Raw genomic sequence first — 17,812 nt, forward strand, 5'->3', positions numbered from 1 at the left:
TTTTTTGTTTCTATTGAGACAATAACAGTATATCAATGTGTGGCACTGCTGAAAGGACATCTGTGTCAATCCACTGGAGGGGAATGACAGGCACTCACCCACTGACCCAAGTGTGTTCGCCCATGTCACTCCTTGGCGGGTCACCAGATTCAGGATCCTAAAACAGAGGGCAAGTGAGGAAGGATATTATATCCATTAAAACACAGACACAAAGACTCACCCAACTTCAATGGGACACAAGGGTTGATTTACAGTTAGGGGTTCTAGTAAAAGTGCTGCATATTTGGAAAAACTGATACACGCCTGCTGCATCGCCAAACAAGACTTGCTTCAGTTTATATGGAAATCCAAAACTACTATCCTTGAGTGGATGAGATCATCAGGCCAAGTGTAAACAGCCTGCCAGATCATAATGTATCATGATTTATCTGATTCAGCTTTAGACATTCACTAACAGTAAGATAGACGGACAGTGGCACGTTGTGCAGTGCTATCTTATAACAGGGATCAGCTGAAAAATAATTATCCTGGTCAAACCAATATTCCAACTGTAGCCAGCATTACACAGTGAACACAATGTACCTGTGGCCAAGGCAGACTTTGCCCTTCTCCCTTGGCAGGGACAGCTAGGTTTTTGGGCCTTGACATCCTCAGCTGTGTCACAGCACGGAGAAGTCAGGTGTGTCAACACAGGTGTGTTTGAGCACAGGGTCATTCAATGGCATTGGGTGAGCATGACAAAACAAACTCTCAGTGAAAGCAACAGCGTAGTAGGGGTTTACAACATAGATGGGGTTATCTTTGTTTCCTTGTGTGGGTGAGGAAAAGTGTTCCTGCTTTCTAATCAAATCAAAGTTTATTTGTCACATGCGCTGAATACCAAAACCTTACAGTGAAATGCTTACTATGCTTACCATGCTTACTAACCAATAGTGCAAAAAAAGGTATTAGGTGAACAATAGGTAAGTAAAGAAATAAAAACAACAGTAAAAAGACAGTGAAAAACAGTAGCGAGGCTATAAAAGTAGCGAGGCTATAAAAGTAGCGAGACTACATACAGACACCGGTTAGTCAGGCTGATTGAGGTAGTATGTACAGTGGGGTAAAAAAGTATTTAGTCAGCCACCAATTGTGCAAGTTCTCCCACTTAAAAAGATGAGAGAGGACTGTAAATTTCATCATAGGTACACTTCAACTATGACAGACAAAATGAGAAAAAAAATTCCAGAAAATCACATTGTAGGATTTTTTATGAATTTATTTGCAAATTATGGTGGAAAATAAGTATTTGGTCACCTACAAACAAGCACGATTTCTGGCTCTCACAGACCTGTAAATTCTTCTTTAAGAGGTCCTCCACTTGTTACCTGTATTAATGGCACCTGTTTGAACTTGTTGTCAGTATAAAATACACCTGTCCACAACCTCAAACAGTCACACTCCAAACTCCACCATGGCCAAGACCAAAGAGCTGTCAAAGGACACCAGAAACAAAATTGTAGACCTGGACGAGGCTGGGAAGACTGAATCTGCAATAGGTAAGCAGCTTGGTTTGAAGAAATCAACTGTGGGAGCAATTGTTAGGAAATGGAAGACATACAAGACCACTGATAATCTCCCTCGATCTGGGGCTCCATGCAAGATCTCACCCCGTGGGGTCAAAATGATCACAAGAACGGTGAGCAAAAATCCCAGAACCACATGGGGGGACCTAGTGAATGACCTGCAGAGAGCTGGGACCAAAGTAACAAAGCCTACCATCAGTAACACACTACGCCGCCAGGGACTCAAATCCTGCAGTGCCAGACGTGTCCCCCTGCATAAGCCAGTACATGCCCAGGCCCGTCTGAAGTTTGCTAGAGAGCATTTGGATGATCCAGAAGAAGATTGGGAGAATGTCATATGGTCAGATGAAACCAAAATATAACTTTTTGGTAAAAACTCAACTCGTCGTGTTTGGAGGACAAAGAATGCTGAGTTGCATCCAAAGAACACCATACCTACTGTGAAGCATGGGGGTGGAAACATCATGCTTTGGGGCTGTTTTTCTGCAATGGGACCAGGACGACTGATCCGTGTAAAGGAAAGAATGAATGGGGCCATGTATCGTGAGATTTTGAGTGAAAACCTCCTTCCATCAGCAAGGGCATTGAAGATGAAACGTGGCTGGGTCTTTCAGCATGACAATGATCCCAAACACACCGCCCGGGCAACGAAGGAGTGGCTTCGTAAGAAGCATTTCAAGGTCCTGGAGTGGCCTAGCCAGTCTCCAGATCTCAACCCCATAGAAAATCTTTGGAGGGAGTTGAAAGTCTGTGTTGCCCAGCAACAGCCCCAAAACATCACTGCTCTAGAGGAGATCTGCATGGAGGAATGGGCCAAAATACCAGCACAGTGTGTGAAAACCTTGTGAAGACTTACAGAAAACATTTGACCTCTGTCATTGCCAACAAAGGGTATATAACAAAGTATTGAGATAAACTTTTGTTATTGACCAAATACTTATTTTCCACCATAATTTGCAAATAAATTCATTAAAAATCCTACAATGTGATTTTCTGGATTTTTTTTCTCATTTTGTCTGTCATAGTTTAAGTGTACCTGTGATGACAATTACAGGCCTCTCTCATCTTTTTAAGTGGGAGAACTTGCACAATTGGTGGCTGACTAAATACTTTTTTGCCCCACTGTACATGTAGATATGGTTAAAGTGACTATGCATATATGATGAACAGAGAGTAGCAGTAGCGTAAAGAGGTGTTGGCAGGTGGTGGGTGGCAGGACACAATGCAGATAGTCCAGTTAGCCAATGTGCGGGAGCACTGGTTGGTCAGGCCAATTGAGGTAGAATATACATATGTACATGAATGTATAGTTAAAGTGACTGTGCATATATGATAAACAGAGAGTAGCAGCAGTGTAAAAGAGGGGTTGGGGGGGTACACACTGCAGATAGTCCGGGTAGCCATTTGATAACCTTTTCAGGAGTCTTTTGGCTTGGGGGTAAAAACTGTTGAGAAGCCTTTTTGTCCTAGACTTGGCACTCCGGCACCGCTTGCCGTGCAGTAGTAGAGGGGTGGCTGGGGTCTTTGACAATTTTCTGACACCGCCTGGTGCAGAAGTCCTGGATGGCAGGCAGCTTAGCCCCAGTGATGTACTGGGCAGTACGCGCTACCCACTGTAGTGCCTTGCGGTCGGAGGCCGAGCAATTGCCGTAGCAGGCAGTGATGCAACCAGTCAGGATGCTCTCGATGTTGCAGCTGTAGAACCTTTTGAGGATCTCAGGACCCATGCCAAATCTTTTTAGTTTCCTGACTGAGCACACACCCCTGGGGAGCTCCAGTGTTGAGGATCGGCGTGGCAGATGTGTTGCTACCAACCCTCACCACCTGGGGACGGCCCGTCAGGAAGTCCAGAATCCAGTTGCAGAGGGAGGTGTTTAGTCCCAGGGTCCTTAGCTTAGTGATGAGCTTTGAGGGTACTATGGTATTGAACGCTGAGCTGTAGTCAGTGAATAGCATTCTCACATAAGTGTTCCTTTTGTCCAGGTGGGAAAGGGCGGTTTAGAGTGCAATAGAGACTGCATCATCTGTGGATCTGTTTGGGGCGGTATGCAAATTGGAGTGGGTCTAGGGTTTCTGGGATAATGGTGTTGATGTGAGTCATTACCAGCCTTTCAAAGCACTTCATGGCTACGGACGTGAGTGCTACGGGTCTGCAGTCATTTATGCAGCTTGCCTTTGTGTTCTTGGGCACAGGGACAATGGTGGTCTGCTTGAAACCAATATTCCAACTTTAGCCAGCATTACACAGTGAACACAATGTACCCGTGGCCAAGGCAGACTTTGCCCTTCTCCCTTGGCAGGGACAGCTAGGTTTTTGGGCCTTGACATCCTCAGCTGTGTCACAGCACTGAGAAGTCAGGTGTGTCAACACAGGTGTGTTTGAGAACAGGGTCATTCAATGGCAATGTGTGAGCATGACAAAACAAAATCTCAGTGAAAGCAACAGCGTAGTAGGGGTTTACAACATAACCCCATCAGATTGGCCTACTATTACCAGTTTTCCATGGAACAATGTTGTGTTATTACTGATACCGATTGGGGAAAACGATGGTGCTGCATATCAGCATTATAAATTCAGCCAACAGGTTTTGTGAGAATCAATTTCAGCTAATTCAAAAGTGTATAATTCAGTGCTTCTCCCACCCCTCTAACACTGGTCTAATGCTATCAGTAGTTTACCTTTGGATCAGTGAGTTCCTCACTTTGACTTAATCATTGATTCATGTCATACCATGTCAAGTCCGATTCACAGGAGGTTGGTGGAACCTTAATTGGGGAGGAGAGGCTCGTGGTAATGGCCGGAGCGGAATTAGTGGTTTCCACGTTTTTGATGCCATTCCATTTGCACCGTTCCAGACATTATTATGAGCCGTCCTCCTGTGGTCAGATTATGTATGCAGATACTTTTATGCCCCAAATCATGGCCTCATATCTGTAAGGGCAAGAGAAGACTAACCTTTCAGGTGGTTGTCCTTTTGGAGTTATTACTAAATCAATAAAGATTGCAGATGGCTCAAGCAACCCATAAGAAGATTGAGTTGGGCCAAAATCCTACTACTTAAACATCATTACCCATATAGATACATTTAAATATATTTAGAAAGTTCAAATAGAACCCTTGAAATCATTGCACCACCCCAAACACAATGGCGGGCATGACAAATTGCATGACAACCAGCCATCTGAAATCCTTTGAAGCATACTGAACTAATTGGTAGAGACTGCCCTCTGCTGGTTGATACCTGAAGGAGTAATTCAATTCTACTGAAAAGGGGATTGAGATGAATAGAACTATTAATCTGCTTTGTGTCTCAAAACCAGAAATAATATATGAAGGAGATCCAATTTAATCACAGCCTGATTCGATAAATCGGTGTACATTGAGTGGTTTAGACCAAGCCGTGTTTTTGGTCTCTGATAGTCCCATGCGGAGCCCGTTGAGAGCTCCAAACGCTGCACTTGAGAAGCAAAACAAACAAGAACTTGTTTTACACAATTTTATTTGGCATTTCATACAGGCTCAAGAGCGAGAGTAAGCGACAAACGAGATTTCCCCTGTAACACAACAGCCTCCAAGGGTGAAAACAAGCTAGTTCAAATCGGCCTGTGGTTTAGTTAGCACAAATCGGTCAAATGAAATCATGGTCCTGTGGGAATATTAGTCATTGTTGTATTTTATACAACGGGTGGGTCCAACCCTGAATGCTGATTGGTTAAAAGAGCATCCCAGCCGGTGTCTAATTCCACAAATGACTACTCGCTAAATCTATGACGTTAAAATGCCCATTTACTCTGTTCATTTGACGACGCAATCCACTGTCTCATCAACCCAGACAGGGACATTATTAACTTGATCTCCACTATAAAAAAAAAGCATGTAGACTTTATCTCACATTTCTTTTAGACGAACATTTAGTTTCGCAGCTGAGATTTGTATAAACCTTACTGTCTGTCCGATATTTTCAGAATTGTTTCAATGTTAAAATCTCCAACTGTCCCATAGTAATGAACGTGTAGGAGTCGGGACGAGAGAGAGGCAGCCTTACTGTCTGTCCGATATTTGCAGAATTGTTTCAATGTTAAAATCTCCAACTGTCCCATAGTAATGAACGTGTATGAGGCAGGCAGCGCCAGTCGAAATCATGAATCAGTTGGCATAATTTTTTATGTATATATTAAAGAAATCAATTGAAAAAACATTCAGACGAAACGAAGTGCAGCTAGTTTGCAATCTTTTCAACTTCAGTTTGAAGTCGTTAGATATGTTGTTGGCTAGTTTATCTGAACAACAGTATCCTGACGAGAGAGCACATTCATACAGGCTCAATAGCGAGAGTAAGAGACAAAACAAGATTTCCACTGTAATACAACAGCCTCCAAGGGTGAAAAAAAAATAGATTAATTCATCCTAACTGGAACTCACATGTGTAAGATATATTGGATCCACGTACCAGTTAATGCATGAGGAAAGAATAAAAAAGACAGTCAGCTGGTGTTCATGGCCACAACAAACAGCTCAGACTGAGTTGTATAATTTGTCCATATCAGATTGACAAACAATTGACATGGGACACCGGCGAGTTCAGTGTTTGAATATTCTGGCGAGGCTCCACTAAATAAGCTAAAACCACCCTTACTGGATACCCTTGACCAGGAACATCAACAAGTGGATCCAGTAAGGGTGGTTTTAGCTAAAACCACCTATACTGGATACCCTTGACCAGGAACATCAACAAGTGGATCCAGTAAGGGTGGTTTTTAGCTAAAACCACCCTTACTGGATATCCTTGACCGGGAACATCAACAAGTGGATCCAGTAAGGGTGGTTTTAGCTAAAACCACCCTTACTGGATACCCTTGACCAGGAACATCAACAAGTGGATCCAGTAAGGGTGGTTTTAGCTAAAACCACCTATACTGGATACCCTTGACCAGGAACATCAACAAGTGGATCCAGTAAGGGTGTTTTTTTTTGTTAAAACCACCTATACTGGATACCCTTGACCAGGAACATCAACAAGTGGATCCAGTAAGGGTGGTTTTAGCTAAAACCACCTATACTGGATACCCTTGACCAGGAACATCAACAAGTGGATCCAGTAAGGGTGGTTTTAGCTAAAACCACCTATACTGGATACCCTTGACCAGGAACATCAACAAGTGGATCCAGTAAGGGTGGTTTTAGCTAAAACCACCTATACTGGATACCCTTGACCAGGAACATCAACAAGTGGATCCAGTAAGGGTGGATTTTAGCTAAAACCACCCTTACTGGATACCCTTGACCAGGAACATCAACAAGTGGATCCAGTAAGGGTGGTTTTAGCTAAAACCACCCTTACTGGATACCCTTGACCAGGAACATCAACAAGTGGATCCAGTAAGGGTGGTTTTAGCTAAAACCACCTATACTGGATACCCTTGACCAGGAACATCAACAAGTGGATCCAGTAAGGGTGGTTTTAGCTAAAACATCCCTTAGTCTTCCTTGATCCACCTGATTCCCTACATTTCCAAACACTGAACTCGCAGGACCCAGGCGTCCCATGTAAATCGTTTGTTAACCTGCTATGTACAAATTATGCAATTCAAACTGAGCTACGTCTTGTGACCATGAGCATCAGCTGACTTTTGTCCATGTTTTCTAAACTTGTGTGAGACTGTCTTCCTTCCTTGGCTAGCTACTTTAACTGTACTTTTAAGGAATTATTAGCGCAACTACTGTAGCAAGGTGGTTTTCAATGGATGACTAGCCTATAAAACAGCGATTCTGGTGAGCATTTTAAAACCCAGGGTTTGATAACTAGCTATATTGACTAGCTAGCACTACCTCGTCTTGTTTCTGGCTATCTGAACGTTAGTTAGCTAGCTTCTATCTGAGTAGCACTGAATAGTTAGCTGCTTTGACATTATTGGGTGTACTACTGGTTTCTCAACTCCGACCCTGTCATATAAGTTACATGTCGTTACAGTGACAGCTAGCTAGTAGCATACTTGTTGACAACCACATGACACATCATCACTCAAAAAGTCGTAAAGACAAGAACGACGTCCTGTGTTTGGATCGATAATACATCTGAAATTAGATGGTTAGAATGGAAAGGGTGATTAAAGGCCATTACTCTTATTTAACAATCGAACTTTGAAATTGTATCTTTGCACGTAATGGACAGTAGACGAATAATTCGAAAGTTTAAATAAACTGTTCACTACAGTTTTCACGACACCCTGTGCTTGGTAGCTATGTCCTGTCCAATGATTGTTCCTCTCTGGTGCATTGCCCAATGAAATTCGAGATGTGAATGCTGCGCAGGAGCGGTAGAGCGCATGGTTTTAAAATGCATGTGGCTAGCTAGTCACACACTGTCCTTCAAACGCTTTAAGACAATCCACAGTATTTAAAATCAGTGATGATACGCAGCCATTGCCAAGGCTTGACATTCATGAGGACGCTGGTTGTGAATTGACAGAGGTGCGGCAGAATCGACTAATTTCGTCGAGGGTCAAGACAACGAATCTCAAAGGATAAAAGCCCGGTAAATACTAATCTCGAGACCATTAAGCTTGCGCCATCGCTTAATTCGCTATAGCTAATTGTTCATACGTCAAATTTGGCTACATAATCTGCCTTATAATCACAACAACGACAATACAATAACGTCTGGTTATTTATGCCAAATATAGCCAGCTTGCCATTATCTATTGAGCATATTATGCCGGGTGATGTGCTCAGCCACCGTTTGGTGGTAATTCCTGTTTTTAAAAAAATGTCCATCTCATAACGAGGGGACTTCTGATAAAATAATTTGCTGTGGACAATGGTATGAAGCCAGCCCTGGAGCGTTGGCTCTCGTTTTATGCTCTCCTCAAGCTGCATGTGTCATCGATGCTCGATTTGACCCTGTCAATCCGCCAAGATGTACATGATCAGTGACTAGACATGTATATTGTTTAATGTATTATGCTTTTTATGAACAGTACTATGCAGCTTGGTCGATAGAAAAATATTTGTCTGAGAAAATCTATTGAATAATGCACGATTACGGAAGAAAAAAAACATGGTTAATGCTCAGCGCTATTTTTATGGCGGGCAGAATGAATTCGTTTTAGCCAGAGAGCATTCTGAGATAATCCTAGAGCATGAATAAAACATGCATTGTACTAGTAAATATCTTTGGTCGACATAGTTTTGAGATGTCATTTCGGGATTTGTGAGTGTTTTCGACACAATACATACATCTGTCTCCTGTCTGTTGTAGGCGGCCTTTTAGCTACAGCCCATTTAATCCCCTCCCATGATGCATTGTGCTCATCCCAGTCCCTACTGTATTTCCTGTTTATTGTTGCTGCTTTGTCTGGTCATTTTCTTTCGTCCTCAAATGTAGTATATTTACTAACATTTTCTAATTGCTAATCATTTCTGGTGTTTTGCTCAAGCTCGTGCAACCGTTTAACGTAGCACCACTCCTACTGAAGCAAACGTCGTTTTTTGTTTAGTTTTCTCCAGTCAACGTAATGCAAAGCACTTCCTCGGTTCATTTCCACACAATTCAACTCCACGTTCGATAGTGAAAGTACAAGTATGTCCATGTTTTTATATGTGATTTTCAAAGGTATTTTGTTTATGTGTAATATTGGATGTGGTGTTCATTTGTTTTGTCAAAAAAATGTTTACTTTTTTCCCCCCTCTCTTTTAGGGTTGGGGGAGTCTTATTGTACCATTGGCCCTGTAATTCCAACGAGACCAAAAGTTACACACATTGACATTTGGGGTTTGCTCCAATGGAGGACTCTGAGACTGACTTGACTTCGTCTGAACCGGATGCACTTGGGGCAGACTTCATCACAGTGGAACTGGATACCCAACCCATAGAATATGTTGTCAAGTGGGCAGAGGTCGGGTCCAAGTTCACAATATCCTGTGTGAAAAAGGAGGCGGACGAGGGGTCTGGCCTAAATCTGGAGCATGTGAAGGCAGAGCCAGACGAGCCCTTCTTTGCCCAGTATGAAGAGGAGTTCCCTGGCTGTGAGATAGCAGAACAGAGTGTTGTAGTAAAGACGGACGACTCGGATGAGGATGACCACACTGAGCCAGGGAGTAGCCAGCTGGTTCCTGTTGGAGATGGCTCTGATTCGGGCTCAGAGAAATGGGAATATATTTCACCAGGGGGATACTATAGCTGCAACTACTGTGGGAAATGCTACAGTCATTCCTCAAGCCTATCAAGACACCAACAATTGCACACAGGAAAGGCACCCCCACCCCCAAACAAGCAAACAGATACAGGGTCAGGTGAGGGGAACAAATACAAATGCACGCAGTGTGCAATGCGATTCAAAAGCAGAAGAGCTCTCGGAACTCACCTGAGAACACACCGGGGCATGAGAGTTTACCCATGCAACATCTGTGGGAAGGATTTTAACCATAGCTCCAGCTTGTCGCGTCATAGGCTCATCCACAAAAAAGGGAAGGGTATTCCCTCTGGTGTCATACCTGCTGAAATCAGTTATGTCCGCCGCCCACCTGGCAGCAGGAAAAAGAAGAAGCAGGCTGATGAGAAGAAGATCCCTGGCGAAAAGAAGTTTCCTATCAGGAAGAACCTCTCTGGAGAGAAATTCTACGCGTGTACACAATGTGATATGACCTTCAAGAACTCCATTGGCCTCTCAAAACACCAGGTCTCTCATGTCAAGGACCTGCTTAATAACTATGCCCACGGTAAAGACGGTCTTACCAAGTCCTCTGACTTGAAAATACGCCTCAAGTTGTGCTCGAGGGACAAACCCAACTTCTACACCCTCTGTAAGAAGAACAAGCGATCAAGAGCTGCCAAGCGCCAGCGCCAAGCATCGGTCTCTGAGGAAGAGGAAGGACCATATGCATGCGAGCAGTGTGACAAGCGCTTCAGCCAAGTGCAGAGCCTCACCAGGCACCAGCAAATGCACAAGGGAGACAACAAGTTCAGCTGCTCTTACTGTAAAAAGACCTTCACCAGATTGTCCAACCTCCACCACCATGAGAGATCTCACTCCACAGGGGGGAAGTATGAATGCACAACCTGCAGCAAGACATTTGTGCACTCGTCCAGCTATTCCAGGCACAAGCGGCAGCACGCAGAGGAGGAGGCCCGCCAGCGGAAGGGCATAGATGAGATGGAGCCACTTGATTCAGACTCTGAGTGAGCGCAGTCGTGGTCTGCTCTTGACTGCCCACACTCAGCTGTCAAAACTCTGGGTTTCAGGGGTTGGGAGGTTTGGGGGGGATTTTGTTTGGGACTGGAATTGGCTTTACTCTTGGTATGGTATCAGCAAATTGGATCTTGGGATGGGGTTAGGAATTTGGGTTCCCCACCCCCTTCCCCCTCATACACATTTTACCTAAATTGCACTGACAATGTTGTCCTCTGCTGCTCATGCAAAACATATTTTGATTTATTTTGTTAATTCCCTTTTGGCCATGTTTCGTTACAGGTTTAGGGTAAAAGTGTTCCTAGAGTCTCGCCAGCTGTGTAGTATATCGGCCATGTCAAGATATCACCCTTACCACACACATCAGAAAACTGCTATAAAATGCTTCTGATATCGAGTATACACCCTTTTCTGTATGTAATCTTTTTTTTCTTTTTTTTATCTCTGATGTGACAAAGGGTCAAAATGAAAACCTTGCCATCAAACTAAATCCGGATTTGACCTCAGTGGATTAATCTGATGTCTGCACTATACAGTCTCTGGTTCAATCAAGCTTCTATGGTTTAGCCTCTGATTTGTATCTGTTCATGCAAGTAATCTGATGCTGAAAAAATAACGAAGAACTTTGAGGGAAAAAACAAAGGGAGGTTGATTGAATTCCAGGCATCGCCAGTAAATGTGCTAATTATTAATCCTTCAATCAGAAAACTGCGTTCTTTTCCTGTCCCCTATTCCACATCACTTGATTAATGATCTTAATGACACACAGTGGTGAAATGAAAAGACAATATTTATTTCTACATGTTTGGGATAATTGATTTGTATCTTTTTTTGAAAACTGCTAGTGTTGAGTGATCAACCAAGTTCTCAATTAGTTTTATTCTTCTACACAGTGTTCAGATGAATGTTCAGATTGTTGATTTAAAGGATTTGTCCAAATATTAAGTCCAGTCAGATCCTTAGAACTTGAATATGCTATATTTGATATTTGTCAACATATACTGCAATTACCACAACGTATACAACTGTGACTCCATATATATGTATGCATGATGAATATAACATGAGAATAGTTTACAATATATGTCGTTTTTACATCTGCTGTTCCTGTGTGTGTAAAGCATTGCTTTTGTGAAAGTGAGAATAATTGAGATATTTAATATGTGCAGTGCATTTTGACAAAAACACTCAAATATTCCTGGGATTAGGGATTTAATATTTTGTTCAAGTATTTGTTTATTGAGGTTGTAGGGGAAACTGCACAATTTATTTATGAATTGGGAACAAAGGTGCAATTGAAATGGTAGTGAATGTGATTCACATCCATGGCCATCGTTGGAAACACCTTTTAGGTGGAAACACCTTCCCCATTTGCCACCAAAGTTCCACCTTTTCAGGTGTACCTTTCAAAATCTATTACCATTCACAGAAATATTATCAAGTGCTGTCAACTACTTACTGTGTATCTCCATAATGCTTGTATACATGCATAGCCAGATGGATTTCCTTTTCCAGCTAAACTGTTCAATTATCTGTTCAGAGTGCTTAACTAGTCTCCTGTTCAATGTTTTGTATTTGCTTTAAGCACAACCAGGGTACTCTGAACAATGATCAACACTTGACTTTGTGAATACCATTTGCTGTTTGAATTGGTATTTTATTTGTGACTTCTAACCTCTATTTCTTTGAGTGTTTGATAATGACACCTAGGGAAAGTGTAGTGGCATGTATCAAGCACAGACCCAGTCTATTGCACCCACAATGATAATTGAAGATGGAACAATTATGATAAAGGCTTGGTACTTTCCCTGTATTTATGTTACTAAATGTTTTTTTTTGTTTGTTTGTTTTTGAAGAGCTAGATTCCCCTGCTTCCCTTAAACCTTAGTTGAGTCGGGTTAAATATAGTTTTGCATTTTTTTGTTTGTGGTTCTGGCCTTTTTCTCCAATGGCAAACGTTCTTCTCTCTTATTTTTCAGCAATCTCAGCTTTTTGAATTCTGAAACTCATTGTTTTCTTTTTCGCTGTCATTATTTAATTTTTTGATGCAGCGGACCTACATCCTATAGAGAGGTGTATGTTTTTTGTATTGTGTTTTCCATTAGAATACAGTTGACATGTTTTGTCTTGCGTTTTGGTAATAAACCTTTCATGAAAAAAAAAATGGTCCATGATGTCCTGGATCTGTTTGAAAATGTGTAGGCCTATGGTGGATTTCAGAATATTGGAACTTCTAAATCAGTAAAGGGATCACAACTCAATTGTGCTTTACCAATATTCAGTTGTAGTTTGACTTCAGCGAGACTATTAATAAAGTACAACTGTCCAGTTGATGTTGGTAATTCACCATGTGGTTTTAAAGTCCCCCACTAGATGGCAGCAAAACACTTCAAATCACCACTCACAGCATGACGTGTTACAGAAACAGAAGACTTGTCAATGTTTTGAAGTTATCTTCCTTTTTAAGAAATTGAATACAATCGTTTTTTGCACAGATTTTATTTATCGGGTCATCTATTCACATTTAAGACAATCCATAAAAATGGTTATTTGTCTACTAAGGGCAGGCACTATTCAATCCGCATTGTGTAAATTCAATTTTACAGCGGGATTTAAATTTAAAGGGAATGTTTCCACTTTAGGAGAGACTGCATTCATGGTAAACACTGCATATGTCGGCTCAATTGGGAATTCCCTTTACATTTCTATCTTGGAATCTGTAACGCTTCAGATTTACAGATTGGATCAAGCCCTAACTCCACTTTTCTTTATCTGCTGCCCAGAATATCTCACAGGGCCATAAAAAAAGATGCATGCAAGGTATGTCACACTGCCTGAAATCTAGAACCTGTTTTGTGTATATTCCACTCCTTGTACTCTGTGTCATTACCAAACATGTTCAGCATGGCAAGTAGTGGAACGATAGCTAAACAGACTGGTACAAGCTCAACACAGCAAAAAAAGAAACGTCCCTTTTTCAGAACCCTGTCTTTCAAAGATAATTAGTAAAAATCCAAATAATTTCACAGATCTTCATTGTAAAGGGTTTAAACACTGTTTCCCATCTTTGTTCAATGAACCATAAACAATTAATGAACATGCACCTGTGGAACGGTTGTTAAGACACTAACAGCTTACAGACGGTAGGCAATTAAGGTCACAGTTATAACAATTTAGGACACTAAAGAGGCCTTTCTACCGACTCTGAAAAACAACAAAAGAAAGATGCCCAGGGTCCCTGCTCATCTGCGTGAACGTACCTTAGGTATGCTGCAAGGAGGCATGAGGACTGCAGATGTGGCCAGGGCAATGAATTGCTATGTCCGTACTGTGAGACGCCTAAGACAGTGCTACAGGGAGACAGGACGGACAGCCGATCGTCCTCGCAGTGGCAGACCACGTGTAACAACACCTGCACAGGATCGGTACATCCGAACATCACACCTGCGGGACAGGTACAGGATGGCAACAACAACTGCCCGAGTTACACCAGGAACGTACAATCCCTCCATCAGTGCTCAGACTGTCCGCAATAGGCTGAGAGAGGCTGGACTGAGGGCTTGTAGGCCTGTTGTAAGGCCGGTCCTCACCAGACATCACCGGCAACAACGTCGCCTATGGGCACAAACCCACTGTCGCTGGACCAGACAGAACTGGCAAAAAGTGCTATTTGACGAGTCGCGGTTTTGTCTCACCAGGGGTGATGGTCAGATTTGTGTTTATCGTCGAAGGAATGAGCGTTACATAGAGGTATGTACTCTGGAGCGGGATCGATTTGGAGGTGGAGGGTCCGTCATGGTCTGGGGCGGCGTGTCACAGCATCCTGACATGACCCTCCAGCATGCCAATGCCACCAGCCACACTGCTCGTTCTGTGCGTGATTTCCTGCAAGACAGGAATGTCAGTGTTCTGCCATGGCAAGCGAAGAGCCCGGATCTCAATCTCATTGAGCACGTCTGGGACCTGTTGGATCGGAGGGTGAGGGCTAGGGGTTTTCCCCCCCAGAAATGTCGGGGAACTTTCAGGTGCCTTGGTGGAAGAGTGGGATAATATCTCACAGCAAGAATTGGAAAATCTGGTACAGTCCATGAGGAGGAGATGCACTGCAGAACTTAATGCAGCTGGTGGCCACACCAGATACTGACTGTTACTTTTGATTTTGAACCCCCCTTTGTTCAGGGACACATTATTCCATTTCTGTTAGTCACATGTCTGTGGAACTTGTTCCGTTTATGCCTCAGTTGTTGAATCTTGTTATGTTCATACAACTATTTAGTGGCCTTCTATGCAGAGTTGCAAAGAAAAAGATATATATCAGACTGGCCAATAAAAAGAAAAGATTAAGATGGGCAAAAGAACACAGACACTGGACAGAGGAGCTCTGCCTAGAAGACCAGCATCCCTATTGAGCTTGTAATTGAACGCACAAATGCTGATGCTCCAGATACTCATCTAGTCTAAAGAAGGACAGTTTTATTGCTTCTTTAATCAGAACAACAGTTTTCAGCTGTGCTAACATAATTTTAAAATGGTTTTCAATTTGCCTTTTAAAATTAAAAACTTGGATTAGCTAACACAACGTGCCATTGGAACACAGGAGTGATGGTTGCTGATATTGAGCCTCTGTACGCCTATGTAGATAGTCCATAAAAAATCGGCCTTTTCCAGCTTTCAAAAACAAAGACATTTCTAATTGACCCCAAACTTTTGAACGGTAGTGTACATCACAGCATAGTTGAAAGATATATGGCGCGTAGAAATCCAAAGAGGGTTGCCAGCAGAGATGGGTGGGATGGGTTGAGATAGGTGGGTACGGGGGAGGGGGGGGGGTCTTGGATGGTTGAGGGGCAGCTCTCGAGGGGAACTGTGGGGGGGATCTTGGATGGTTGGTGGCCTGACGGTTGGGGAGCTTGGGCCGGTGGCCGAGAAGTCACTGGTTTGGGTCCCTGATTCGACTGGGTGGGGAATCTGTCCTTGTGCCCTTGGGTGGGGCACATGACCCTGCTTGCTCCTGTGGGTCGCACTGGATGGGAGAGTCTGCTAGATGACTGAATGTAATGGGCGCTGAAGACGTGGATGTCGATTAAGGCAGCCCCCCACACCTTTGATTCAGAGGGGTTGGTTAAATGCGGAAGACATTTCAGTTGAAGGCATTCTAGGTATCCCCCTTTCCCTAATGTAAATGTTGAGTGGCTTCACTGCAGGAAGATTGTATGTTTTGAAATTCAATAAAATAAATACAAATAAAAGTTCAACTGTAATGTGTTGTATTGGATTTGCCCCAAACATAACAGTTTCTATTCAGGACAAAAAGTTAATTGCTTTGCCACGTTTCTTTTCAGTATTACTTTAGTGCCTTGTTGCTAGCAGGATGCATGTTTTGGAATATTTTTACACTGTCAATTATTAGTGTTGCGGAGTAACTATAATGTTGTTGATCCATTTTTATTCTCCTCCTATCACAGCCATTACACTCTGTAACTGTTTTAAAGTCTGCATTGGAAATTCCTAAACGGTTTCCTTCCTCTCCAGCAACTGAGTTAGGAAGGACGCCTGTATCTTTGTAGTGACTGGGTATATTTAAACACCATCCAAAGTGTAATTAATAACATCATCAGCTCAACAGGATATCCAATGTCTGCTTTTTTAACCTTTATTTAACTAGGCAAGTCAGTTAAGAACGAATTCTTATTTATATATTCTTATTTTTACCCATATACCAATAGGTGCCCTTCTTTGCGAGGCTTCGTGGTTGAATCTGTGTTTGAAATTCACTGCTCGACTGAGGAACCTTACACATAATTGTATGTGTGGGGTACAGAGATGAGGTAGTCATTCCAAAATCATGTTAAACACTATTGCACACAGAGCGAGTCCATGAAACCTATGTGACTTGTTAAGCAAATGTTTACTCCTGAACTTATTTAGGCTTGCCATAACAAAATCGGTTGAACACTTACTTCTCAAGACATTTAAACTTTTCACCTTTAATTAATTTGTACAAAATTTGAAAAACATAATTCCACTTTGACATTATGGGGTATTGTGTGTAGGCCAGTGACAAAACATCTACATTTTAAATTCAGGCTGTAACGTAACAAAAAGTCAAGGTATGCGAATACCCTCTGAAGGCACTGTAGATTCATGTCTGTTACATAAATATTAAGTAAAAGTGTATTTATTTATATATGGGCACAGCTTATCAGACAACAAACTCTGTCACATTTAGCAGGCAGACAGCAATTTAAATCGAACAACTATTGCGCACTTAAACCTCTAGGGGACCCACACAGCCCAGAAAAGTGCTCCTCTTTTTCTGTCGGGCTACTCTACAATCACTCGAGATGGAGGGGTGAAGGAATTTGTAAGGACTGAGAAAGAGAGAGAGAGTGGGAGGGGAAAAAAAGAGTTTCTATTAGAATTCAGGATTTGCAGCTGTGGAGTTTCTGGGCCCTCAAAGTGAGCCAATAACATTTGCCATTGTTGCCAGGCTAGAGGACTCAGACTTCCTGGCAACCCCAAACTAAATTACCCAGGCTTTTCTGTGGCCCTAGAAACGAGCTCTCTGTTCCGCAAACAAAAAGGGCATTGAGACGAGGGGAGAGATGGCCTCCCGGGCTCCTGAAAAGCCAACTCCGAGCCAATAAATGAAGGCAGAGGGCTCCCTCTATGAGAACGGCTGTGGGAAATGCTAGTGATGTCATTATGAATGCATTTCTGAATGTTGTTGTTGCTTGCTTCTTCTCTCTGCCCCATCTCAGGTTCCTAGAACCACCCACCCACCCCCCACTGTTCCCTTCCTGTGTCATTATTGGGAACCCACTAATGAAAAAAAAAAAAGAGTTAAAGCCCAGTCCCTGGGACCCCAGTGAGGCACTGGTCTCTATGGAAACGGGAACACAGTGCTGTAGGTCGTCAGTTCCTCTTTGAGACCAGTGTGGAGGACATGAGGAGGAGATGGTGTGTGAGAGAGAGGGGGGGGGGGTCGGATCAGCAAGAATTTGGACACCTTGAAGACAAATTTGTAAGCCCTCATTTTATGGGCCTTTTCTTTAAAC

At 42.7% G+C, this 17,812-nt stretch overlaps 1 protein-coding gene across 4 annotated transcripts; it reads left to right on the top strand.

Annotated features, from left to right (window-relative positions):
* The first annotated feature begins 7,224 nt into the window (after positions 1 to 7,224).
* LOC115113314 (zinc finger protein 883-like) lies at positions 7,225 to 12,920 on the top strand. Of its 4 annotated transcripts, XM_029640835.2 has the most exons (3): positions 7,903 to 8,101; positions 9,063 to 9,145; positions 9,263 to 12,920. In XM_029640835.2, exon 3 carries the CDS (start codon positions 9,348 to 9,350, stop codon positions 10,746 to 10,748), a length of 1,401 nt encoding a protein of 466 aa, XP_029496695.1. In that variant the 5' UTR covers positions 7,903 to 8,101; positions 9,063 to 9,145; positions 9,263 to 9,347; the 3' UTR covers positions 10,749 to 12,920. The 4 variants fall into 4 exon arrangements, with proteins under 4 accessions (XP_029496696.1, XP_029496695.1, XP_029496694.1 ...); XM_029640836.2 differs by lacking the exons at positions 7,903 to 8,101; positions 9,063 to 9,145 and adding an exon at positions 7,225 to 7,338; XM_029640834.2 differs by lacking the exon at positions 9,063 to 9,145.
* The last annotated feature ends 4,892 nt before the right edge of the window (positions 12,921 to 17,812 follow it).

Source organism: Oncorhynchus nerka, linkage group LG28 (genome assembly GCF_034236695.1).
Source record: "Oncorhynchus nerka isolate Pitt River linkage group LG28, Oner_Uvic_2.0, whole genome shotgun sequence".
Taxonomy (NCBI): Eukaryota; Metazoa; Chordata; class Actinopteri; order Salmoniformes; family Salmonidae; genus Oncorhynchus; species Oncorhynchus nerka.